This window comes from Tiliqua scincoides, chromosome 11, assembly GCF_035046505.1.
Source record: "Tiliqua scincoides isolate rTilSci1 chromosome 11, rTilSci1.hap2, whole genome shotgun sequence".
NCBI lineage: Eukaryota > Metazoa > Chordata > Lepidosauria > Squamata > Scincidae > Tiliqua > Tiliqua scincoides.
In genome coordinates, this window is record NC_089831.1 from 25410741 (window position 1) to 25438435 (window position 27695).

At 45.6% G+C, this 27695-nt stretch overlaps 1 protein-coding gene across 5 annotated transcripts in view; it reads left to right on the forward strand.

Moving 5' to 3' along the window:
* The first annotated feature begins 12336 nt into the window (after nt 1-12336).
* Nucleotides 12337-27695, forward strand: part of NCAM1 (neural cell adhesion molecule 1) — a 205021-nt gene continuing 189662 nt past the window's right edge. The window contains exon 1 of one of the 5 annotated variants that reach the window (XM_066639448.1): nt 12337-12631. In XM_066639448.1, coding sequence (XP_066495545.1) covers nt 12580-12631 — 52 coding nt within the window. In that variant the 5' untranslated portion in view covers nt 12337-12579. The remainder of the gene's footprint in view (nt 12632-27695) is intronic. The other 4 variants (XM_066639442.1, XM_066639444.1, XM_066639447.1 and 1 more) reach the window with 4 other exon arrangements.

Below are 27695 nucleotides of genomic sequence, written 5' to 3' on the forward strand. Positions count from 1 at the left end.
CTGCTGAAAGGACGGCCTGCATGATACTTGGGATCTCCCATATTTTGAAAATACGATCAAGGTTTGCATGTTTTCTCTTCTGTCATTTGCAGCTAATGAGTTCCTAAGTGAGAAAAAGTGCGTATTTATGATTATGCCCTGCTTAATGACATCACTTCCCACTTAGTGATATCACTTCTAGCCCTCATCAGGCATCATGAATGCTATTCGGCCAGATATATGAGTTTGACACCTCTGATATATACAGTCCCAGGTAACTCATGAGGATGCCTTGGCCCTAGGCCAGGAGGTTCCCTATCTCCACCAGAGGAGTGCTCCCTATATGATTTTATTATTATTCTTTACAGCTACATTCTACACAAGACATCAGCCTTAGTCAATGAATAAATGCAATCTCCCAAGCTGATATAAAAGTCAATTCTCTGGTCACTGCCACAAGAATAACATTTTTTTAAAAAAGAATGAAATTACACATAAAAGAGGATGAAATGCCATGCTACAAAACATCTCTCTCTCTCTCTCTCTCTCTCTCTCTCTCTCTCTCCTTTACACCATGCAGGGTTGAAATAACAAATGGTGTTTTATATTTTAAGTCTGCCACAAGACCTTCTATTTAGTAGTTTTTAATAGAGTTTGACCTAGTACTGTCAAGAGGGAAACTACATTTTGTGCTGGTTGCGCACTTAAGCCCTTGATTTCTGCAGATAAATAATATGTAATGCAGTTCCTATTACTCACACAGTGTTTCACACATCTGTTTTATGTTTCATTAATGGCTTGGCAAATGAAACCATCAACCATTTTGCTGTTTCTCTGCTCCTTCAACATGTACAGCAAATACGGGCCAACTGAAGGCAACCTCACCGATTACTGTCTTGTTGGAGAGGCTTTGGTGGGAGTTCAGCCGGAAGTGCTAAACCCACAAATCATCTCCCATCCTCTACTTAAATTAAGAGCAAATAATGCTATTTAATCTATAAAAGGGTAGTACTGAATACATTAAAGCTGAAGATGAATCTTTGTTTTGGAAATCAACATGGCGAGCTATCTGGAAGGGCAAAGAGGAAACCATCAATGCTGTCTTCAGTCAGAAGGATGTTGGGGTGAAGGAGTTTCCTTAGTCATGTCACCACTGTCCCCACCCTCCTCTTAAGTAAAACTCAAGTTTCTAAATCCTGGATATTTCACTAAAGCTTTGCAGAAGCTGTCTTGTGCTTTAATAACATGGGCTGTTCCACACACTGCTTCCCAACCAGTGGCACAAGTGTGGCAAGTGGTCCCTGGCCATGTGTGCAAAATGCTATTGCTGACATGGGACTGAATAGCATTGCTTCGCCTGGCCCAACCCCACTGAAAGTGTAGATGGCTGGGGTAGCAGTGCAGCCATGATCTTGCCTTTCCAAGAAGGGAGCCACCCACTTCCACACAGAGCAGCTGTCCCTGGAGAAAGTGGAACTTTGAAAAGTGGCATCTAGGAGCTTGACCTTCTGCCCTTGCCTGGTCAGCAGAGCACCACCTCTGGCCTGCTTCACAAACTGCATCCTCAATCACCTAACTTCAGGAAACCTGAACTAGCAAATGTGCACTTGAACTCTGGTGTAGAATACAGTTGCCTTCATCCTGGCCTTGAAAGTGTGCCATAGAAGTACAAATGTCCAAGTGTCTTTTGTTGGTCTTGGAACAAAAGTCTCCGAAGATGTGACAAAAGCCTGCAGATCAAGTGAGATATTTGAAGATACCCTCAGTGATATTAGATGGAAACAAGGACACTTCCCTTTTAACGATAATAGAAAAGGTTATTTGGGTGCTAAGTAGCTGAAAAGCAAAACGTTCCTTTTTTACTGACTTACTCTAAAGGCTTCATGTCACTATCTGGGTCTCATTAGAGAGGAAAGAAGCATCTCTCTTACATTTGAGGACAAATTCTTGCTTGGATCTTGAGGTCCTTAGATCTTTAACAATGGCAACTTTAACTATGCGAAGATATTCTCTGCCTCCACCCCAGAAGGTTTGGAAGTTCCTTCTAGCCAAGCCGCCTATATGTTTGTACAAAAGACTGTAAAAGGCATGTTTGCTAGACATTTACAAATGCTGGGACTGGAGCTTTAGTTCATTCACAATAAAACCTCTGAGTTCAGAAGCAGGCAACCAGAGGCTAGGGACAAAACACCATGCTCTTTTGCAGCTCTCTCTTCACATCAATAGGGCTCCTGCCTTATTTGCTGCAACAGCCAATTCACTACAACTTCAGGTGATTCATGTTCTACCTTTTGAAGTTCTCAGCTGGTTTTCCATTATACCTTAGCTGCATAGCTGAAAATTTTGCACGTATGGTGCAGATCAAGTGGAAAACATAAGAATCACCTTGTCCAGTCAAAGCACATGTGCAGAAGTTCTTCTCCACATAGAACTGGGAAAAAAACACAACTGGATTGTTGACTGAGAACAGCTACTTGTTGCTGTAGACCATATTGAGCTAGATCGGTCAGTGGACAGATTCTGTACAAGATGGCTTCCTATGACATGTTTTCAGTTTACCAATATTTTAGCTGTATGTTTCAACAGATAATTTAGAGGCTGAGTTTTAATTATCATTCTGGTTGTGCAGTCCTCTTGACTGTTAAGCTGCCAACCACTGTCCAAAATAGACAGCTTAACATTTTTTTTAATAAGTGCACCCCCTGCTTCGCTACTATCTTCAGCTCTGCTGTAACCCCCTGATATGTGCAGTCTGCTTCCACCACACACTCTCTGCTTAAATTATAATACCCTGAACCATGTGGAGAGAGAGTAGAGACAAATTATTCTCTGTCTTCCAAATCATAAGAACAGAAGGTGATCACATTCAATGAGTTGACAGATACAAATGTCGGCTTCGTTGCATTCTGTATAATTCAGATGCATAATGCACGGCCCCAGGAAGTTGGAATGGCAATAGGACCAAGCAGTGATGACTTTGAAAGGGGTTGGATGGTTCATGGGGGGTAGGACCAATTGGGAGCACAGGCAATGGTAGTTGAAATGCAGTATAAAGCATACATTTGACCAATGTTCTTCAGCCTGTGGGTCATGACCTCAATGAGGTCATGAAGTTTTATTTGTGGGATATGGCAACCTTTCAAAGCCTGTGCAAGAGAAGGCTTGGATCCAATCCAGTCATGGTCCTGCCTTATCAAAACTTAGTTCTTGATATAATCCAATACAGCCTCTTCCCACAGTCTTCTGCGGCAGTTCCTAAGGCTGGCTCTGATCGGGCTACTACCTCACAGGGTTGTTGTAAAAGACACAAGAAATGCGGTGAGTGGGGGTGGGAGGATTGGATCCTAGGAGGGGGTGAGATTGGCAGTGGGTCCCCAGCCTCGTACTTTATTAATTTGGAGGGGGGTTGTGGCACACAAAAGGTTGAAGACCACTGAATTAGGCAAACATCAAGGGGTGTGTAGCTCCATCATTCCCTTGTTGTGAACTTCCAGGGGGCATTGACTGACAGCCATTGGAGTTTGCACAAAACCCCTGGACTGATCCAATCAGGTCAATCCGTAGACTCTTGCACAATGCTTTTCTTGCACACGTGTTTGTGGCCCAACAGTGCCAACTGATACTACAGTGGGTTAACGAGTCCTCTGAAAGAAGCCAAACAGAGATGTTTCAGAAACCAAAAGGCATAAATAAGCAGATCTATATTTATTTAAAATTGAAAGCAGGCACATTTTTTGATGCATGGATTTGTGATTTGATCGCTGCAAGTCTGGTGATTTCATCTTTATTCCTGTGGTTTATGACCTCATCAGTATACTCTCACTACTTTCTCTTTCTTTCTTCTTTCTTCTCAGCAGATCACAACTGCCTGTTCTTGATTATTTGTGTGGTTTAAAAAAAAACAAAACACAGTGGCAAAGGGCCAATGGTTGGTGTCTGAGGGCCAAATGCAGCATTGCATGAAAGACATAGTTAGACCTTGTGAATGCATTTTGTAACCCTTTGCCTTTTTCTTAAGGCAGAGGCCTCTCAACTCAATGGGCTGAATTCGGCATGCTGGAATAATCATTCTGGGCATGGCGTGGCAGTGGCAAAGCCTTCCTGTTTGACAGTAAAGCCACCTTTCTTTGTTTCAGATTGTTGCAGAGCCTCACGCTGGGGAGCTGCTTCCCCCTGCAAACCGTGGTGTAGAGCTTTCTGGGGTGATATGAAGCAGAAGTGACTCTCCAGCACAAGGCTCTGCAATGATCTGGGGTGAAGAAAGGTGGCTGTGGGGCAGAGTGATAAGGCTTCTCCACCGCTGCACCCGGAATTGTTATTCTGGTGGAACTCTGGCCGTGGTTTGGAGACTGCTGTCTTAAGGAGTTACTGTTTACCCAAGGAGCCCCTCTCCATTTTTGTTTTTGCAAAAGCCCAAAAGTTAGTGGCTCAAGCATTTTGCCCTTTTAGGACATTGACACTAGCTGCCCGTGAAAGACACTGCTTTTGCGTGATTTGCAAAGAAGGACTTGGTTACCCTGGTTGTCACTGACTGTTGTTCCCACTATCACCAGCAGGAAAGCCACTGTCTGCCTGCTCTGCTTGCAAGCTTCCCTGCCTGGCCACTGTGGGAGACAGGATGCAGGGCAAATGGACCATCAGAGTGATCCAGCAGGAGTCTTTTCCTTAACTTAGTGAAGATAGAAAAGTTCCATAGTTCCACTACAGAAAGAACAATTACAACATTAGATTACAACATTTAACGGCTCTGGCATACCTTATGTTTTGAGGTCCAATCATAGGCTACGTTTGCCCATTGGTCATCCCCATCCCCCCCCCCCCCGAGGATGGGTAGAGATACAGCAGAGCTTCAAGCAAAAGAAGGTCTCCATACAAGGTTACCAACCACTGCAGATTATTTGAGACTAAATGTATGTGCATGTGCATGAATTTAATCTGAAAAAATATAGCCTGATGAAAAAGCGTTGGAGGAGACACCCAAGGGAATTAAGTTAACTTCTGTGTTTATCATACTACATTGCAACATCCTTCAGTTCTAGAGAAATTAGGTTTGTAAAAGTCTGATTTTTTTTAGAGAGGAAAACACAAGTAAAGTAAATAAATTATAAAGCTGAACGGTTATTTGTTTGAACTCCTTTCCAGAAGAAGGGGAGTGTAGTGGAAAGGATTACTCTCCTGTCCTAGGATAGTGATGGGCAATGTCACCTGCAGGGGACAGCCTGTGAGGTTATTAAATACTGTTAATAATATAGTTTTAAAAAAGGCAGTGAGAGAAACCAGACTGGTCTTAGTTCAGTTAATACAATCTTCCAAGCAAAGAAGGTAGCTTGACAAATGGGATACGATTTCTGCTTCTCTTGTGTGCTGAGCAGATGTATATCAGAGCTGTCAAGCCCACCAAGTCTTAATCCTGTCCCCTTGCATCACATTTGCTGTGATGGGATCTGTTAACTTTGTATTTGTATCAAACCGATATGGAACTTATCTTCCTATCCATAGAGAAAATTGAATGCTATCTGTCCTTTCATCTCTTTTTGATGTTTGACAAGCAATCTCCCTTGTGGCCTTTCCTGATGCTGTAATGCCATCGATAGAAAGAAAAATGGCAGAATGGCTTGCAAGGATTTCTCGCCGGACACCAGTCTCTCTGTAAGCAAGTGGAACAACAACAACAAAAAAAACAACGGGTCAGGCTTTCCATATCTCCCAAATTGTTGAATTACCAAGGATACTGTAAACTCGCTAAGAGAGAAACTGGCCTCTGGCTCAGAAAGTGCCTTCCTGCAATTCCCCTTTGTAGTTCTTTTTAGCCCTTGTGGTTGAGAAACCAAATAGGAAATGAAAGCTATGTTGGTCTCAAACCCAAGAAGAATTAAATTCAGAGTCGTCTGCAGCAACTAAGTTGGTGGGAATCAGGTAGGATTACGTTGTGTGATGGATCCAGTGTACAGTGATGTCTGCAGCTGCAATGTTTTGGGCAGGCAGCAAAGAATATTGTTAGCTGAGACTGGTTTAGAAAAAAGTCAGCAGGCACGCAGGGAGAAAGCATCTTGATATAGAGTCCATTTATGCATTCCCCCTGCCTGAAGCTTTAGGTGGGAGACTTTGCACTGATTTTTTACTAGTATTCCAAGACCTTCTAACTAGAAAAGGGGGCTGCAGGTGTGTGTTTGAAGGAAGAGCCAGGGACAAAATGGTAACTCGAGGGTGGAACCAATTACATTCTACACCCCATGAATCACACACACACTTCCCATGAATCACACACACACTTCCAGCCCAATCCTATGCATGTCTACTCAGATGTCCCATTACACTCAATGAGGCTTACTCCCAGGTAAATGTGGATAGGATTGCAGCCTTCCTGGTTTATTTAAGGGGACAGTGCAGAGAAAATGCGAGACCCCTTTAAACAAACGTCCCACACTTACTGGTTTGGAAAAGAACTACCCAACACAGCAAGGCAAGGAAGTGGATCAGTGTGTCTGGTGTCCACCGCAACCTGGAGGGATACTAAGGCATACTGAATCTGATGCCTCTCCCATCACCTGCCCTGATGCAAGTTGTATGGTTTGCTTCATGGCTGGGCTGACCCTGAATTCAACAACTGGGTGGCAAAGTTGCACAATCATGTGGCCAGTGGCAACCAGATCAACAGAGGCTTTCCTGGTATTTTATACCCAAGGAACACTGAGGCTGAGAGCAAAGCGATTGGCACATTCAGGGTAATGCATTTTTTGTTGCAATATGAATAGCTGTTGTCAAACTAGAAATAAACTTTTGTCACTATACTGCAAATTGTTCAGAATGCATCTTGTTCTGTCTTCTGCCCCTGCTGTGGAGCATTTGTCTTCAGTGGGAGCTGCGACTGATGAGTAGGTTGCAGTCATACAGTAGTGGTCCATGCTAACAGCACTACCATTGTAAACATATTTGGTACAAAGTTGAAGCAGATCCCATAGTGCAATTTGGGCTAAAAGCATGTCCTTCTTGAAGACTACTGGTTTCAAACGTGCACTCAGTAGCTTCAGCTACAATGGGGCTGCCCTTTGAGGACTCCTGGACAGCAGAAGGCAAGTGGGCATCCTCTCCAGTGTCAGAGAGAAGTGGTATGAATATGCTACATGTACCACTTGCATAAGGGATGAATAAACATGAGACAGTCAAAGACATTGTTGACAAGAGGTGTCTGTTCCTGATCACCCAAGCAACAAGTTTTTACTTCATACATCGCCCACACTAACTATAGGTGTGTGATGCAAACTGGTAAAGGAGCCAATGTGGAGCTGCAAATTTAAAGCCCACCCTGACCAGAGATGGTGTGAATGCTAACAAATGCAACATCTGGTGGAATGATGCTTTGCTTTCCATCCAGGGCAAATGGTCTGAGAGACCAAGGAAGCTGAGAAGCAGAGGGCGTGACTTTCTCACTCTCTTTCTCATTTGTGAACAGGTGGCTGGAAAGGTGCAGGATCCAGGTGAAAAGTGTCTGGAGCTCTGATGGCAGGTTTCATCAGTAAATCCCGCAGAAAGCCAGCATGATCCAGCAGATTATTCAGAGCCTTCCTCAGAATGCTGATACAGGGCCCTATCCAATCCAATTTTCCTATCCAATTTTCCAATGCCGGTGCATGTTAGCTTTGTGTTCTGAGGGAAGCAGAACCACAGCTTACAAGTTGGTTCAGGGAGCAGGTGTAGATTGCTGAGTCAGCAGAATCAGCAGGCACCTGGGACTGACACACTCTGGGTGTGACCAAGCCAGCACTGATTGGCTAAGGTGACTACATAAGGTTAGTCTGCTGGAGCTTCCAGGGCAGCAGTAGGGGAGTTGTTGGAGATACCTGTGGAACTGCTGCCAGTGACTGAGGAGGCTGGATACTGTATGTATATGTTATTACTGACTTATGGACTGAACCTTTGACTATGTATTGTTGGAAACTGATTTGGATTTGTTATACTTGGACTGACTGCTCTATGTGCTGACTCTTGGACTGTTTACTGACTACTCTACTTGTGATATCCCTTGCTCAAATACATCTGCTGAAAGTACTCTACTGTATTTGCTGTTTTTCTGGCAACCTGCTCACATTGGGACAAAGCAGGGATCCTACACCAACCATCCCATACAAACATTAACCTTAACAGTGCAGCTCTGCCAATGGGGTGTGCATTGCATCCTGTGGTGGTGGGGCAGTCACAGAGGCCTCCTCAAGGTTGCATTGTGGCTATACCAGTGCTGGAAAGTTGGATAAGATTGGGCCCAAAACTGGCAAATAGTAGGCGTGTAATACAAATTTCCACTCCTTGAAATACTTGCATGATTAGGAGTCAGGCCCCCTTGCCCTGAAACTCTTCTTCTGCTTGTAATTTATCATGAGATGGATTTTGAGCCCATTTCCCATGCTTTCTGCCTGCGCAGTTGGGTTGACACTCATTAGACCTGATTGGTGGCCAATGTTGATGTGTGCTCAGAAGCTGATGACTTTTAACTCCTTGCTTGCCCTCAGAAAGATGCTCTCTGTCCTTCCTGATAACTGCATTTTAGGCCTGCCTTAGTATCCCTATTCCTGAGGCGGTGGGGAGGTGATTTTCAAAATAATCACATCCTGCTGCCTGCCCCCATAATGCCAGCTTCTCCTGGGAACTCACACTGTCACTTACTAGCACTGGGGCTCCACATCCACAGATGGAGAGCTACAAGAGAGTTTGCATTCCTGGGACAGGTGCCTATTCCAAGGTGCCACCTGTTTTCTGTCTTCCTCTGCTGTGGCCTTTTCTGTGGTCCAAAGGGCCAGCTTGACCTTGAGGCAGACTGAGAGGATTACCTGGGGACATAGGCAGTGTCGCCACCCACCAGGCCTTTGTGTCTCCCAGTGCCCTTGCTGCCCCTCTGTCCAGTCCCTGGACTCGAAAAGAAAGACGAGGGTGCAGTAGAAGAGGAAGTGGGAACAGAGGAGAGAGGTGGGCTAGAACATCTCCTGGGAAACAGTCTAGGCCACCACTCGTCTCATCTCCTCCACACTTCCATCTTCTTATAGGCAAAAATATTGTGTGTTGTCACCAAGTCAGGTGTGACTGAGGAAGAGGATCAGGAGGAGGATGCAATATGGTGGTGGTGGGTAGCGGAATACGGATAGTGTACGGGGTCCAACGATTTGGGCCATGGCTGATGTTTCAGCAGCCAGTTGATGGCCCCAGGCATCACACTCATGATACAAGATGAACTGAGTCACTGGATAGCTATGAAAGCAACAGGTTGCTACTGCCTGCCTACACTTGTGCTGCAGTTCCCAAGCATTCTGAGCCAATTTAGACATTTTTCTTTTAAAATGAACTTTTTTCCTGACAGTTTGCAGAGAAAAGTGGTAACACATGGTTCTAGAACCAGGCGCCAGCCAGTGAAACAGATTTGTGGGAGATCTAGCTTGGACAAAAGGGAGGTCCTTCTTCACACAGCACTCGGTTAACCTTTGGGATTTACTGCCACAAGATGTGGTGGTGGCCACTAATTTGGATGGCTCTAAAAGGGAAATATGTGCAGGCACCAGTATCCTATTCATGCTGGCTCCAGGTTCAGTGCAATATGCCTCTGAATACCAGGTGAAATGGAGTGACAACAGGAGAGGGGGATGCCTCTCTGTCCCACTTGTGGGCTTCCTGGAGTCAGCTGGGGGGGCACTGTGTGAAAGAGGGTGCTGGGTTAGATGGAGGTCCCTTACCCTGATCCAGCAGGGCTTTCCTTCTGTTTTTAATGGAATTTAATGAACATCAATATAAAACAGGTCTATGTACTTCTTTACTCTCTTCTCTTTGTCCAGTGGGGTGGCTGATTCAATACCACCATCTTTTTCAACTGTGTGTCTTTTTCTTTTTCTTTTTCTGACTCAAAGAACAGACTCAGGGTCCTTGTTATGTATCTTTGGAATCAGAGATAAACGTAAAAATCTCATGCCTTGACTACCTACCACAGTTTTCTCTCCCATTTTGGTTTTAAATTATATTTAATAAGATGTGTAAATTGGTTTACACTTGTCAGCCCCTCTCTGACATGCCAGGCTGCAGTTCCACGGATCCCTTCCGCAATCAGAGCAAACAATTACCTGCATTTTAAGTCTCTTCTTAAATAGAGAGAACAGTTAATCAACTCAGTCAAATTATGTTGCATGTTGCAACAAAGGGGCGTTTTCATCTGGAGTACTTTCTAGTAATTTACACAAAATGAGGTTACAGTAGAGCATTTACCTGTGGAAAACAATTGCTTTTTCTTCCAATTAATTCAACCTCAAATGCCTTTTTTTCTTTGCCTTTCTAAAAAAAAGCCTTTGATTCTGAAGCCTCAAATCCCTGTGAGAGAGTGCAACTTCTCTGATGTGTGGCTCTCAGAAGAAAGAAAACATTTCCAGAAGAGGGTCAATTGGCTTTTGAAGGACCATCTTTTCTTATTTGTAAGAAAAACATTGTTCATGAAGATATAGTTCATGTAGACTTTCTCCTGCTTGTAAACTTTTCCATTGCATATCACCCCCCTCCCCCAACCAAGAGGACTGGTTTTCTGGTCAGTGTAATGTTCTGTCTGCCCAACATACTGTCTCCAACAGCCAGCATGAGGGTTGCATCAAATGCTAGAGACTGCCCCCAAACTAGGCACAGTACGCACATAAAACACCTGTTTGCAAGCTTGCACCAGCCTGCCTTTCTCCACTACTCCTCCCCCTTCTCATGCCCCCTGGATCTGAAAAGGAATAGGAGATCAGAGAGGAAGAGGAAGTGTGAAGGAGAGGAGAGTGGTGGGCTAGAGTGTCTCTTCCACACTTACTGTACTGTCTCCTCTTCCTTTTTAGATCCAGGGAGGAAAAGGAACAACAGTGGGGGCAGTTGCCATGCTGCTCAGATGCTGGGAAATCTGGGGCCATTCCTGATAGTGGGTCTTTCAAATGGAAGAGCAGAAGGTTGGATTCTAGAAACAAATTTGTCAACATGCGGAAGCAGAGGTGTTGCACACTGTCCTGGTGCCCAGGGCAGTGCTGTCACAAAGTCAAGTGACACAGTGTCATGTGATGTCACTTCTGGGTTCTCCCCAGAGGACAGGTGTTCGCTTCCAGCTCCGCCCTAGTTAGAGAGGAGTTTGGCAGTTTCATGGTCCCCTTGTTCCTTCTCATTGAATGATCTTCAAGGGGAGCCTCCACAGGAGAAAGAATGGGGATGCAAAGCTTCCAGTGCCTCCTCTATAACTAGGGCAGATGTGCACCCCCCTTGATGTAGTACCCAGAGCAGGTGCCCCAGGCTCTGCCCTAGTTATGCTTCTGGGTGGAACTATAATAAAAAGTGACACCTGCTTTCTGCAGGCTGTCTCTAGCCCTGACCCTGCATCTGTGGACCCCTTGTCCATGCATCTTGCATTCACCTGAGCCCCTGTTGCTGCCCCCCATCAGAGCCTGTTCCCCTATCCTCACCAAGTGCCTGAGGCTAGGGAGGAGACGAAGTCCTTGCTTCTTGTGGATTGGGCCCAGAAGAAGTGGGCATTGATGATGACCCGGGGTGGGGCCCACAGAGGGCATCTTGCCCAAGCAGCCCAAACCTGGAGTCCTGCTGCCTTTGCTGCTGCTCTCCCGATCAGGGATGTGCTGTGGGTGGGGAGGCAGGTGAGGCAGAGCCTCCTCACTGGAGTCCTTTGAAAAGTGCTGCTGCTGTGTGAGTCTGGCAAGCACACAACCCCATGCATGTATGCTGCACACTTCCCATGGCAGTAGTGCATTTCACAGGACTCTTGTGGGGAGGCTCTGCCTCACCTGTCTCCCCACCTCACTGCATGTCCCAGCTCCTGATGCTCTTGGGCTGGTTTGTTTGCTGCTCTGTTGCCTTCTGGGGTTAAGGTGTCAAAGCAAAACCCAAGGACCAAAATAAACAATTGCATCTTATACAAAACAAGCCATTGTTAGCCAGGAAAGCCCCGCAGGAGAGGAGCATCCCTGCTCTTCCCCCCACCTTGCTGTGCAAAATAGCTGGGTCAAGAAGACCCCCCCCCCCAACCCCAAGCAGGCTCCTCTTGAACTCTTTTTCCTTAAAGGACCAGCACGCCAAACCAGTGCCAAAAAATAGCATGCTTGAATTGCCAGCACGTTTTTCTGCAATGGGGGGAGGCAATGCACCCCGCTGCCTCCAGGACTGACAAGTGCCACTAGCCCCACTGAATCCAGATCCTCCCCGCCCCAGGCCGCATTTTGCGAGCGGCTGCACCTCTTCCCTGGTCCCCCCCCAGGTCTCGCACTCATTCGTGGCCAGACTGGGTGGAAGGACACCGAGAGGAGAGCCGCGCCCCTCCTCCTCCTCCTCCCTCCCTCCCCGGCCTCACGGCAGGCAATGCAGGGCGGCGCAGGGATCTGCGGCGGCGCTGGGTGCTGAGGCCGGGGCTGTCACTCATTCTGGAGCAGCTCCGGAGAGCAGCAGCTGGCCCTGCAAGTGAGTGGGGGGAAGCGGAGCGCCGGCAGCCTTGGGGGGCATTTTCCTGCCTGCCGCGCCTGGAGCTGCAGCCCAGCCCGGGAATCTATTGCAAGCGCCAGTCCTTCTCCAGCCCTCCAGCCAGCCAGCCCGGAGCTGAGGATGCTGCACGGCGGGGACCTGCTCTGGACGCTGCTCTTCCTGGGGACTGCAGGTACGCCCCGTCTCTGGGCAAGGGAGGGAGCGGGGCGCCCCGCCAGCACCCACCCCCTTTGCACGGGGGCAGCCTGTGCGAGCGGAGGGAGCCTCCCGCGGGCTTGCAGGGCTCCTTCTCCCTGGTCTGCCGGAGCCTTCCCGGGGGCTGGCGAGCCGGAGCGTGCAGGGTGCCCGCGTGCGCTTCTCCTCTCGCCTTCTGCAGCCTGCGGGTCCAAGGGGGCGTCCGGACCGTGCACGGTGGGGGGGCTGAGGGGCTCTGGCTCCGGGACTGTTGCAGTGCTGGAAGGGAGAGCCCCTGCCTCCAGATCGGGCTGGACGCCGGCATCTCAGCGCAGACAATGGGGTTGCAGGCGGGGGCTTTGTGTGCAATGTGCAATTGGTGTGCAGTCCGTGCAGTTTGCAGTGTGCGACGCGTGTGCAATAGGCGATCGTCTCGGGGGGGCTGTTTTCCTTCTTGCAAAGCGCCCCCCTGCCGGCTGGGGCTGCCAGCCTGCCTGTCAGACTCTAACGGTTTGCAAAACAGCGGAGGATGGGGGGGGGGGTGGAGGAGACAATCTGGGCATTGAGTGGAAGCGGGCGGGGGGTGGAGGGAGGGAGAAGGCGCTTGGGATGTCGTTGGGAGTCCTCCCCCCACCCCCCACGCTGCGCGGATGCGGTCCAGCTCCTTGCAACATTGTTCCCGTCGCAAAGAGCCCACGAAGGGCTGGGCTGGGGTGGGGTGGGGGGCAGCCGGGGCTCCGGATCGTGCAGTTTGACAGCAGAAAGTGGAAAGGGGGGAGGCAAGCAGGAGGGCGTGGACCAACCGAGGGTATGGTGGGGGGGCAGAAAGAGAGAGTGCTCTGGGCACGTTGGGTGGCTAGGGAGGGAGGGGTGCAATGCATGCAACTCTCTGCCTCCCCCCCCGCCCGGCTGGCAATGTCTGTTGCCAATTGCAGACAATGGAGCGAGCGAGGGATGGGGAGGAGGATGCTCCGGGCGCGATGTGCGAACGGTGCTGCCGTCTGAGCAGCGCAAGGGGCAGGGAGGTGGCGAGGAAGGCTGCCCCCCCGCTGCACCGTTTGGGGGGGCTGTTAACTGAATCCACTGCAAAAAGGGGGCTGCAAACCTTCCCTCCCCATTTAAAAAAAAAGATGCAAAGGTGGATTTGGGTGGGGGAAGAGAAGGCGAGAGACCCCCCCTTTGCAAAAAGAAGCCCCCCCTTTTTTTTTGCAACACGGATGCTTCGGGTTTTTTTGCACAGTTTAAAAAATCGGGGGGGTTGGAAGCAAACTGGTGGGGGGCACGGAGGAAATAACATGGGGGGAACTGCTGGTTTAGAAAAGAAATTATATATATATATATATATAAATTAGGGGGATAAAAAATGGGAGCAAAGGAAACCGAGTGCAAAACAACCTCCTCCCCCCTCCCCAGCGCTCTTTCGTCTTGCAAAGCCTTGTGCATGCAGCGCGCAGTTGCAAGAGGCGGGTGGCGCGCGCCGCTGCTGCTCCCAGGGACGGAGGCGGCGCACGCGAGCCCCGGTGCCGGCTGAGATTGGGCAGGGGTGGGAGGGGGAGCCTCGGGAAGGGGGGAAAGAGGGAGGTGGAGTCCTCAGCCAATCAGAGCCCGCCGAGCCCGGGCGGGAAATGCCGTTGGGGTCCCTCCTGGGCCCAACGTCTGAGGCAGCCCCGCCCCTCCCCCAAGTGGGCACCAGTTACCTCAGCCAGGGAGGCAGCCAGAGTTGTTGCCCCCCCCCCGCTGTCAAACCTGTTTCGTTTTAAAAAATAACACACAAGTAGCAAGCAAATACACAAACTGCCCCCCTCCACACAGAAGCTGGCAAAGCTCCACACCCAGGGGGCAAGTGCCCCCTCAGGAATGGAACACCTGGCACTCTGGGGCAGCTGGCACAGTCCCCCTTCCAAGGGCAGTTTCACCTCACTGGACATGCACATGCTGAGGTGTCCCCCCCCCCCAAATTTGGGTGGGAATGGGGCAAAGAAGCAACCTCCTCACCTGGCACCTCAGAGGCAACTTTGTGCCAACCACGCCTCACGCCAAGTGGGCAGCTAGGAAGACACTCAAAAAGCAAGCAAATACACAAACTGCCCCCCTCCGCACAGAAACTGGCAAAGCTCCACACCCAGGGGGCAAAAGCCCCCTCAGGAATGCCACACCTGGCACTTTGGCAGCTGGCACAGACCTCCTCCCGCAAGGGGCAGTTTCTTCTCACTGGACATGGAACATGCTGAGTGTCCCCCCCACCCCAGACTTAGGTGGGAATGGGGTTAAGAAGCCCACCTCAGCACTTGGCCACCTCAAAGGCCCCTTTGTGCCAACCACGCCTCACGCCAAGCAGGCAGCTTGGAAAACACCCAAAAAGCAAGCAAATATGCAAACTGGCCGCCCACACAGAAGCTGGCAAAAGCCCCCTCAGGCAAGCCACCTCTGGCACTCTAGGACAGCTGGCATAGTCCTCTTCCCTCCCTCCTAGGGAGGTTTCTCCACACTGGACGTGGCACATGCTGAGGTGTTCCCCCCCCACTCCTGCTCAAGTGGGAATGGGGCAACGAAGCCCACCTCCACACCTGGCTACCTCGGAGGCACCTTTGTGCCAACTGTTTCTCACTCCAGGTGGGCAGCTTGGTTGGAAGCAGCTGACATGCTAAAAGAGAAGCATTTTGGCTGTGGTGTGGCCTCCCTGGCACTGAGAGAGGATCGCCCAGGGAGATGGGAGAAGAGTGCCCGGCCCTCATCTTTGGCAGAGGTTCCTCACAGAAAGATGAGGGTCTGGAGAACCAATATCTAATGCGTAGGTGAAATGCCTTAGCTGTTGCCACACCTGGCATTGCTAGGTCTGCCTCATGGAACTCATCGCCTCACCTGAGACACAGCCCCCCGCACCATCATCAGGTGCCGACTCCACACAACTTGCAGTTGGATTGGTTACCATTGTTACTGCACCCAAAGTCAAGGCAACAGGACACAATGGACATCCCCAAATTGACTGCCTGGCTCTATTATGGCCATTTTGTGACCTCAGCCAGCTGTGTGCCAAGCGCAGCTTCACCAAGGCGTCTTCCTTCCATACCACTAGCACAGTTAATTCTGAAAATCTTGTAGCAATGCCATTGGCATCTGTGAGTCTCCATATGAAACAACATGGATTTTATGCCTGGTGTGGATGAAGACCCTAGAACTGTGCTGCAGCCAGCCCAACAAGCCAGTCAATGTTGGTTGGACTCTTAGACAGTATGCCCGTGCACTCAGAGAATTAGGCAAGTATGAATTACCACCTCTAGTTCTGCATTCATGTACAGGAGCTGGAATTCCTACTTTACTCATAAGTGTGCCATGAAAGTCTGAAGAGAAAATCCACCAATTTACATTGCTTCATTGGCAGCTACTTGTGAACATAGAATGGCAAACCAATGGTAGCTAATGTACAGCTTTCTAATAGAGGGTACATTGTTGGGTTGTCCACTTCCTAGTTTAGATTGAAACCCAATAGGACAGATACACCTCCAGTCTGGAGCTCTAGCAAAAAAGAGTCCATTGGGTGAGGCAGATTGTGATGTAGCAAAAGTGTGTGTTACTCCTAATGAATAACATTATTACTGCAGATTGAAGCCATAGTTTTTGGTCCAGACAATAGCAGTCCTTTACTGAGCTTCTCTGCCACTGCATCCAATATTATTGGCATCCACACTCAGTACAATGAATATAGTAAAATGTCAAACGTATAAAAGTCACTATTCAGATTTACACCTTTTCAAAGCAAGGAGACCAGTGATTCTGGTATTATCCTGTTTCCATGTCCCAAATTGCAAAGACACTGTACGTCCACAGCTAACTCGATTGATTGTTGTACCAAATGTCATCGGATTAATCCTCCTTCCAACTTTGCTACATCAGACTTTGCTACAGCAGATTTTCAGACTGGGGCGTTGTGACTCCCCAGCCTGAGGGCCCTGGCCTCTTTGCCCTTAAGGGGTGGGGGCAACCAGGAGGCAGGGAGGAGGCCTCCTTGGCTGCCCTTACCACAGCCTCCTGCAGCCTCCTGGGGGTGCAGGGAGCCCTGCACGGCTGTCCACAGGGCTTCCCAAGGCTTCCAAAGTGAATTGCTCTGACGGGGCTGCAGGGACTGTGGTGCACTCACCAGTTCCTGCAGCAGCATACTGGGGGTGCAGGGAGCCTTGCGTGAGCCTCTGCATGGCTCTCCAGGTCAGCAGCAGTGAAAGTGGAGCAATTGCGCTCCACTTCTGGTTTTGCGGAGGCAGAGTGCGATGGCTCACTTTCACTGCTGCTGACCTGGGGAGCCTTGCAAAGGCTCGCCCAGGGCTCCCCACACCCAGGGACGACTGCTGCAGGGACTGGTGAGTGGACCCCAGTCCCTGCAGGCCCCCTGAGCGGCGTGATCCTGGGGATTGCGTCACTGCCTTCCCCCCGCCCCCGCTGCCTCCCCCCACCCCTGCAAGGACTTACTGCGGGTTTCAAACTCTGGGAGAGTTTGAAAACCGCAGTCATAGTCCATCTTAGCCAATGCAAGTGTTCACCTTACACAGTTACATGGTCTCCATGAAAATTACCACACCAACATCAAAACTATGGATGGACAGTGAAAATCACTTTATGCAACTTCTTGGTCACCCTGAGAGGTTTTTAATCTGAAGAGCAATCTATACATTCAATGAATATTATCCGTTGGTGAACCTCAGCTTGCATAGTCCAAGGGTGGATTTTTCAGTTTTTCACCCCTTCTTGTCATATGTTTTTCTAAAGTTTATGTGGTATTAGGTTCCTATAGGTAGTTTTGAAGTGCAGAACCTCAAGATAACTGATCATTATACTATTTGTTATGTAAGCTAGTGTAAGATATTAACCCACTCTTCGCATCCAGTCCTCATATTTCCTTCTATAGAAGCATCCCATCACTGAAAACGGCTCTTCCCGTTTCCATACCTGTGTGTCTTTCCAGGCCACTTCCACAGATCTGGAGACAAACACTTGTAGTGACTGTGGCCCACCAGTGTAGCCCACTACTACCATAGTCATTGTTGAGGCTCCACTGGGATTGGAAAAGAGATGTTTAACATTCTTGGTTGCCAACACTGGATTTTCTTTCCCATTGCTGGTCCCCAGGTATCTAGTCTTCCAGATAAAATTGCCTCTACTTAGTACTGTCCCATTAATGCCAGGTATCCTTCCTCATGGCCTACCATACCTACCTGTTGCCACATTGTTCTATGATCACTTTGGTTGGTTGGCACATTTTCCTGTTGTGTCCTAGTACGAAAATGCCCACCCCCAAAATGGTTGGGCTAGATAGGATTAATGCAGACTCCTCTTTAAAGCTGCTTGCTTTTCAGATTTTGTCCTTAACACAGTATGATTGGCTACTGCATGCTGCCTACTACTTGCCTAGTGCTTCTCATCTGCTTCAAGAAGTCAGCTGAACAAGCCTTTCATTGCATATATCAACCTGTTAGCCTCTTCTTGCTCTGGCTTGGTGTTTTCTCCACCTTCAGTGTGCAGCTACTTCTTCCTTTTATTTGTCTACTCCTTAGTTTTGTATATTATCATGACTTCATCCTTATGTCTGTTTTCCTTTCACTGAAACATCTAAACTTCTACCTTGTTTTAATAACAATGAATGTGTTTGCCTTCATTAGTCTTTTTCAGATTGTAATTTTGTTGTGAATAATGGTCTAAAACTTGCTGCTGTGGTCTAGCACTATCAGATGCCAGGCTTGTTGTTGGTCCTGTTCCTCGTCCTATGGAATGTACTTCAGGGGACCAGGAGCTAAGGGAAGCCAAAAGATTATTATTATTATTATTATTTTTTCCAAAGAGGAACTTCTATGTACAGGTTTATCACCTTCTGTTTTTAAAGGATGCATAAGCAAAACCATTGTTAAAGCTAACAATGATTGTTGAGTTGTCTTGAGGCTCTGCACCCAACATGCAGGAATTATTTCAGCCAGCATAAAATGGAGCATCCAATTAAAAATACTAAAAAGTGCCTTGGAGCAGAAGGGGGGGGGGGTGTCCACTTTAATTTCCTAAGCCTTAAACCTCGGAATGGGGAGGGGAATGACTGAATGAAGAGAGAAGCAAAATAGTAAAAGAAATGGTCTGTCAACCATATTATGCCAATTAAGGAAAAAAGATGTGTCTCCTATTTACCATAGCTTAAAGGAAAACAGAAGCAAGAGATTGATGGTGGGGTGAGGAGGGTGGAGGTTAGTGAAGAATCCTTCAATAGATGTCTGTCTAGCTGTGATCACTAGGTGGGGTGGGAACAAAGGCATGTCTTGCACCCCCAGCCCATCCTTCAAAATTACCTTTCTTTTTATTTGTATTTTCTGTGTCTGAGGATAGTGACATCCTAATTTACTTTTCAGATTTAAAAACATTTCTTTGATAACTCAGACTTTGATTCATAGATCTAACAGATGGTTCCTCTTCTTTCATTCATGTAATGAGTACTATATGGTTTCTTAAAGAGTTTTCTATATAGAATCCTTGCCCGTATTGATAGGCAAATTTGAGGATCTTGGCTTGACCAGTTGATTTTTTTTAAGGGGCTCTTAATCTAATGTTAATTTAACAAATTTTGGTGTGTTAAGTCTTTCAAGGACTGTGGCTGCCTTCCAGATTGCAGAAATCTTCTGGCTGACCTCCAGAGATATATACGTTACAGATCTCACATCTTTTGCCTTGAGGAGAAAATAAAAATTGACTCCTTACTATTGAGAGACAGTGTGAACTACATATATTTTTTCAGGTCCTGGATTTCCATGGATAGGGTGGTAGAAGATGAGAGCAGACACAAGTGATGGTGGAGGAGGAGACTGCACCTGCTACCATCAGTCTGGAGGGAACAACAAACAGCAGTTGAATAAGACAAAAAACACATTTTATTTTCTTGATTTAGAGAGGATGCCAACCCTCATTTTATTGATCACTGAGGACTTTTGAAGCATATGCAGTGTTTTCCCTCTAGTTTTATCAGAGTGCCTGTAGCTTTTGAAGTATTTTTTGTGTGTGTGTGCTAGAAGAGGAACATTTTTATAGGGGCTTCAAACTCAAGTGGGAGAATTCTGGTCTAACTTGTGTTCCATGGAGGCTGTGTGTGTACACAGTTGAAGCCAAAGAAATACGAAGTGTGTGTTCCCCTAGGCTCCTAAGAAGTTTTAGAGTTGAAAAAATTGTCTTGAAAGGGGCTGGTGCCTAATAATTGGATATTGAATCATAGAAATTCAAAATATATTACCAGTCTTGTTAATTTTTTTTGGGGGGGGGAGCAGTACTTGATGGTATCTACAACCTATGCTCCATATGTCTGCTTATCAGTGAGAGACAATGGTTCCAAGACTAGAGATTTTTGGATGTGGCTGCAGAGATTCTCAGACTATGTTAAAATGAATTTTCCTCTCGGTGAAATTATGTTTTGGCATACTCTTCTTTGATAGTGCTAATTATTTGTTGGGATAATTAGAATAAAGTGTTTATTTCAGATAAATCCCCCCTCTGAAAGGTGATCCAAGAAATCTTTTATACTACTCAAGGTTAAGAGGTTATCCAATGAGAATAAAGTGTTTAGTAGCAGTCTAAGAACAGACAAAAGGAAGTCCTCCTTCAACTGGTGAATCATTGTGACTTTAAAAGAGGTTTAGATAAATTTAGGGACAAAATGAAACATATCAATGTCACTTAGTCATTATGGCTTCATTTTGTAGAGGCAGTATGCTGGAGAGAGTAAAAGCAAAAGAGGGCTATTTGCTTCCTGGAGATGTCTGGATGGCCACTTTGGGAAGAAGGATAATTGAGCACATGGATTTTTTTGAACTTTTCCAGCTCATCTTACATTGCTAGTGTTGATTAAGAACTACGCAAGCACCCCTGGATGCTAGATTTGAATTGTCTTCTCCATCCTGGCATGGCAGTCTTTTTGTATGTACATGGACTCAAATCAGGGGAAAAGTTTATGCACAGAATTATGTTTTCATGGGTGACTCACCCTTGATGGTTAATAGTTGTATGGAACTTGGCCTGCAATCCTATGTGCAGGGAGTGTATAGGATCAAATCCCATTGAAGTTAGTGGGATTTACTTCTTAGCAGGCTTGAATGGGATTGCAGTGTTACTTTGATTTATATTCCCATGTGACCTTTCCAAAAATATTTATTCTCTGTCTCCCCAACTGGAAAAGCATGAATTAGAAAGGGTTAACTCAGAATTATTAGAATAAATGAGGTAATGACAATAAATGCTGCCTGACAATCAACTGTGTACTGATATTTTTCTGTTTAAACTATTATTGGTCTGCTTGGTCGGTTGGTCTCCTGAAAAACTGATGCCTATTACTGAAGAATTCGAAAAGTTTATGGAACTGTCTGAAAATCTGAGGCTGGTTCCCCGATCTGAGACTAGTGCTTAGCAATTAGAAATGTCCTTCCATCATTGTTTATTAATCGAAAAATAATATATGAATAATAATAGTTCAGATGAGAGTTCAGGGTTTAGTTGTCTGATTCAGCCTCAGGTTTGCGGGCTCCCTCTTCCTTTGCATGCTAGGGGGTGGGGAGTCGAGGTTTCTGTTTGTAGTTTCTAACAAATTGCAGTTTACCATTTTGTCTGAACTTAGGAAACTGATTTGCACTAACTGGTTTTGCAGCTTTGGGAGCAATGGGAAACTGGTTTGCTTCAAACTGCAAAAGGAATATTTTATTTTTTATTCCTCATGTGAGCTTGAGGCTTGGGCTGGCTCATAACATTGAAACGTATTTTGTTACATCTGGAGCAGACCACAGTCTACTGATGGACAGATTTCAGGAAACATAGTGAATTGTATAATCAAAATCTGGACCACTGTACATCAGTAATTTTGATTAGGTCATTTGCAAAGTTTTAAGTCCTTAAAAATATCATTTTTTATTTATGTCTTGATGACCAAGCAGAAAGTGAGGGGAAAGTAAGACATGCGGTGAAATGAGTGTGTTTGGGGAAAAAATGTAGCACATTGTGTAGAGTGTGTATTGGAGTATCCTAGGCATAGGGCCTGCAAAAGGAGCTGCATCTCCCAGGCATCTGTTTGAGCTGTCCTAAGTTTATTTGCATGTGTTTGCAAATGATGTCCACTTGGAGAGGAGCGACTCCTGTTCTTGTTCTTGTGCTGAAGTTTCCATTGGATTGTGCTGGACAGCTTGGAAAGTGGAAGTGCTTGCTCAGGCATGTATGCTCTTTGTTGGGCATTAAAATCATAGGAGTAACATTTGAAGGTTGAAGTTGTGCTGGTTGTGGGTCCTTTGTTTGCACAGCGCCAGACCTTAACCATTGCAGATGCAAAGTGATGTAAATGAGCTGGGGTTGGTGGTGGTGCTATTGTGCCCTTTCCTGTGTGTGGTGTTGAAAGGCTGCCTCTTTCTTGCAGCTGCTCATTAGGAGCTTTCCCTTTTGATGTTGCCCAGAGGGCCAAATGGCAGGTTTTCAGATGCTTTTAATATACTGCATTTATAACTGTTTCACAAAGCCACTACTAAATGCTGGAATGAAACTTATATATTTATTCATTGTACAGGGCAGAGACCGGAATGTTCACCTAAAGAAATCAAGGGTTATGGAAGGAATTAATATTTCGATTGATGGCTCAGATTGCCTGTGTAGCAACCGTGGAATTGGTTGGGGAGAGACTAAGGTTGTATTCAAATCCTGTAATTCCCATGTGGTTTTTGCAGTCAGACATCAAAGATTTTGTCCCCACATGAGCCATGAGGTGTGATAAACCTCTTGGAGGGGTGGCAGCCTGGGAAGAGCCAAAGGGGAGGTCACAGAACTGCATCATGGGCAGCTCTGCATTTCCTAAATCTGCTTTGAGGACACAAAAACTCTCAGGTGCAGTTTGAGATGGTATCAGATTTTGTAGTTAACTCTTTGACTGCATTCTGTGCACTCAGTTGGGAATGAACTGATTTAGAATTCTCTAGAACAGTGGTTCTCAAACTGGTGGGTTGCGACCCACCAGTTTGTGTAACACTTCCCTGTCCCTTTAAGGGGCGGGGGGAGGCAGCAACACAATCCGATCCCCAGGTTCACTTCGCTAAGGGGGGGTGAGTGGGTGCTTTCTATTTACTTTTAACTAGATAGGACTGCTGGAGTCTGCTAAGGGGGGCAAGGGGGTGCTTTCTATTTACTTTTAACTAGATAGGACTGCTGGAGTCTGCTAAGGGGGGGTGAGGGGGTGCTTTCTATTTACTTTTAACTAGATAGGACTGCTGGAGTCTGCAGGAGGCATGGGGAGCCCTGTGTAGCCCTCCACAGTGCTCCCTGAGGCTTGGAATGTTCAGATAAAGCAGGAGCAATGCACCTGCAAAATGGATGTGCTTTGCACCCACTTTTTCTGAATTCTCCAAGCCTTGGGGAGCTTTGCAGAGGGATGCGCAGGGCTCCCCACACCTGCAGAACTCTAGCAGTCCTGTCTAATTAAATGTAAGTACAAAGCACCCTCCTTGCTCCCCCCCTTAGCAAAGTGATCCTGGGGATTGCTTTGCTACCCTAGCCCCTCCCCTGCAAGGACTTACTGAAGGAGTAAAGCTCCCTTGATGTTTGAGAAAAGTTGCTCTAAAACCAGTTCAGATCTTTACCATTCAACATGAAGAGCTGACAGATCCATCCATTTTTGCCCTAAATACGACTTCTGAAAAATTGACCTTTTGTATGCAGGACTCTGTTTACACCTGCAGTTTGTTTCTGTGTAGGTTTGGAGATTGGTGTTGCAAAATCCTGGTACTAAAAGCAATTCAAATTATGTGGGACAGAATGTAAGGTAGCACCTGGCAGAGCTTAGATTTCCTCTTGGTTCCACTCTGGACTGCATGAAGAGATGAAGCAGCTGAAGAGATATGTAAAATGTAATGTGAGAGGGCAGGTTGGGGGAAGGGAACGTCCTGGCTTAATCAGGCACCAGCTTGAGCAATGTGAAGAGTAATGTGAAAAAGAAGCTCCCCTCGCCCCAAATTCTATGTGTAGCTATTTTCATAGATCATTGTATGAACATTTGAAAGGCCAATCGTTCCTCTGCTACTCATTCTGCAGGGCTGTTTGATTTTAAAGGCTTTAGGGAAGTGAGCCAGTTTGGTGACACATGAACCTTCCAAACACAATTGCAATAAAATTCTTGGAATACGGAGCAACTGGCAAGTAGTGATTCTATTACTAAGTAGTGGTTTGAAAATAGTATCTTTTGTAATGGTGTTCTGTTGGAAAGGATTGGATGAAGATATTTTTACACTGTACTAAGAAAAAAAATGAAAAGAATTGCATCTGACAATTGTGAGTTTTAATTCCAAATAAAAGAATGATCCAAGAACATCCCCAATGAGATTTCAGTCTAGGTGAATTTAATGTGCTTGTTTTATATTTTCTGGCTAAAATTAGCTCATATTAAAGGTCTGCATGTAATGTTTTACATTTTTATTTGCTAGAATGGAAAACAAAATGAAAATTGACCTTATGGTAAGTTTTATGAGCACATGAACAGTTTATTCAGAACAGTTTACAGTGATGGATCAAAATATAGGAAAAAAAAACTTTATCAGAAAATTAAAGGGAAGGTGCCTGCAAAGTGGGGATCTTGAAAGTAGCCAAAGAGGCTGAAGCTCATCCCTTGACACTCTCCCAGAATGAGGGCCAAGTCTTTTGATATTACTTTTCAGTGCTAGTGATCAGTGGTATCATTTTTTCTCTCTCCATATGACCCTTGGCTCGGAACATTAAAGCAATTTTAATTTGCTTGCCCCAAAGTGGATACTAAGAGAGAGAGTGTAATAAGATGAACCCCTTGTGTGCGTGGTTCAACATGCAGTGTTAACTTGCTGTTTTTCCCATGTTAACTTGCTTATGTTCCCATGTGTGCATGTGACATTGAAAGACATCTTGCCAAGCCATGATTAGAAAAGGCGCATGATTCTCTTTAACATCCTTTTTGTATCCCTTCTTTTTGATTAAAAAAGAAAAACATGCAGATGCCTGTGGAAATACTAAAAATAGAAGTGATGGAACAGATCTCTATCAAGAGATGGTGGTACCCATTTACCCTGGGACAAGAAAATGGTACTGTGAATCAATGGAGCACAGGGCAGTGACTGGGTGAAGTTTACCCCCCCCCCCCAGTTTTGGTTCATACTGTTAGGGTACCAGGAAGCTGACTGTATCGTACAAAGCTCCTAAGCATCTGTGATATCTCTTCTTTGGGATATTTGAAGTTTGCTGTTGGTCCACATGGCCCATTTTTGTGCGGGCCATGGCAAAACTAGTAGCCAAATGGTCTGTCTTTGGTTTGCCTTTTTTAACTCAAATAGGCACTAAGTTGTGTTGTTACCTGCTTGGAAACGTTTGACCTAGAGAAATTTGCTAGTATTGCTTTTACAAAATATTCCAGGCTTATTATTATTTGGTTTGACGAATGGCTATTACCCATGATGGCTAAATGGAACCTTCATCTATAGGTGCAGTGTACTTCTGAATACGAATTGTCACTGATAGATAAGAGGGAAAGACTACTACAGTATTGCCTTTGTGTCCTGCTTATGGCTTCCCAGAAGCCTCTGTTTGACTACTTTTGGAAACAGTTCCAGACCAGATGGACCTTGGTTTAATTTGAGATGGCAATTTTTTACAATTTTACTGTATACATAAAAAGGCACTCAATTTATAGTCGGCAGTGCTTCTTTCTCGGTAAATTCTTGACTTGCATATGGATTTCTGGGGCGTTTTCTTAAAACAGCAACAGTTTTAGAAACACGAGTAATTAAAAAAGAACTGTAGTTGTTGCTGAAATGTTTGCAGGTGTTGGATTTTGTAAGGATGTCAGTCCTTGAAGTGCTACTAAAGATATAGTTTGAATAGTTAATTCTTTGGCTGAGATTTCTTAAGTCTGACATGCAACTTCACTTGAGTTGTGTTGCTAAGAGTTGTATATTTGATTAGAGAATGAATATTATTATTCAGAAAGTTTTGGAATGCGAATTGACTTGAGTTAGCAGTGAAGATTCAACTTTAGCATAAGTCACTTGGACTAAAGTATAATTTCTTGAAGTTCAGAGTTCATGCTCTGGACAGTCCTAGCCTAGTGGCCTTGTTTGTAATCTTGAAAAGAAGACATGGATAAAAGAGAGATGGAAATTTAGTCAAAAAATTAAAAAAGATCCTTCATACTGAAAAGATTTGTTTAATTTCTCACATCTGTTGGAAAACCCAAGCTATAATTTTAGACAATTATTTTCCAAAATTCTGTCATTTGTGCAATGTACAGCATTAAAATTATTCCCATTGTCTTTTGTAGCTATAAAATGCTTTGAAGAAATCATCAGACTTCCTTGAACAACTGTATTAACATATTGATGTTTGAATGTATTTTCTTACAGTTTTCAAATATTCTGGTTTACATTTTGGTAGAGGAGGATTAACTATGATAACATTTCCATTGTTGGGTATAAAAAAGACTAAATTTACACAGCAAACTAATTTGGGCTTGTTTACAAAATATTGGAAAATTGACCCAAATGTTTGGTGCTACTGAATGATCTTATGTTTGAGAAGAAAGAGTGAAAATAATTGAAGGAACCTCCGAGTGTGTGCATGTATGTGAAAGAAATGCTTGGTGGTTCTTCTCATGCTCCTAAAAAGCAGCCTGTCTTTACATATTAATCACTTCTTGAAAGGCTGTTTGCATGCTGGGAGAAGTCCCATAGTGTGCCAGAGGACAGAGGAAAAAGAAAGAGGGGGGAGGATTGTAATTGTGTGTGTGTGTATTCCCCCCCCCCAAAAGGGTTTTTATTCAATTCAAATAAAAAAGTAGAAAGTGGGAGAGCTACTGCAGTGCTTGTGGATGGAAGAGCCCCCAATTGGTCGCTACGTTTCACATGGTTTTGTAAGCAGCCTGAGTGCATAGGATTGAGAGGAAGTGGTGTTAGTGTAATCTGGAGTACTAAAGTTACTGCATTGTGCATGTGTCCATCCTCTTTGGCATCTCTAGTAGGGGAGAGTGAAAATAAAGGTTGTTACAAGGCGTAATCATGTTGATCTTGTAAAGTGCTGTGTATGATGTACCATCTACTTCTATTTACACCTCATGCATACCATATGCTGATATTCCCAGCAGCAGTGCAGTGCCCTGCACTATTAATTTTATCTCTTAAGACAGTTTTGTCTCTTACCCTGCTACTTGATCAGATGATCTCCTAGGCAGTTTATAATGTATTAAAACCATACCAAAGACTATCCAGAGGCCCTTGTTCTCTGGCTGCTGACAGAACATCCTCCTTCCATTTGTTTCTGTTACCCCAGAGCAACTGGCATTTGGCGTAGAGAGTGGGAAGCTAGTTGCAGCTGTTCCTTCACTGGCTGATGGCTGGGGCCAGGAATGGTCATCTTTTGCTTCCTAAAAGGGTTGGCATGCAGCTTCTCAATGACCTTTGTTCTTTGACTGGTGGTCGAGCCCAGATGTGCTTCCCGTTGCTCTGATTCAGCCTTTATTTGCGTGGTGAATTCTGTGACTGTTGGCATTTATTTTTTTTATTAGGACAGGATTCTTCCAGAAACTGACTTTTAGGTGTGCCTGAGCTGCTGGATGTTCCCAGCTGAGATTTTGACTTTTTTCTTTGAATAGCAAACACACTACCTCTCCCCACCATAGCACAAACTACTTTTGAAAGCTCCATCTGTGTCAAAAATCATTCGTCATAGATTCAACCATCAGTGCACATTTCACTGTCATTCCTCAAAGTAGAATTAATTGGTTTGGTCACACTCCAAATTATTAAACTGTTCTGATTTGTGTGAATCTTGCAATGTTACAGATGAAATAATATGAAGCGGTAAGAGTTTTTAAAAAGTAATTATTTTCTTTTGAATAATTATAGACTGACGAGAAAAACAGAAAGCTTTGATATTCCAATTGTGGGTGATGCTGCTTGAACTCTTGAAAAATCTTTGCAGAAATTAGCCAAAGGAACTGATCTTCTGAGGCTTCTGTTTTGTTATCTTTGATTATAGGGTAGTACAATGGGTTTGTTTTTCCA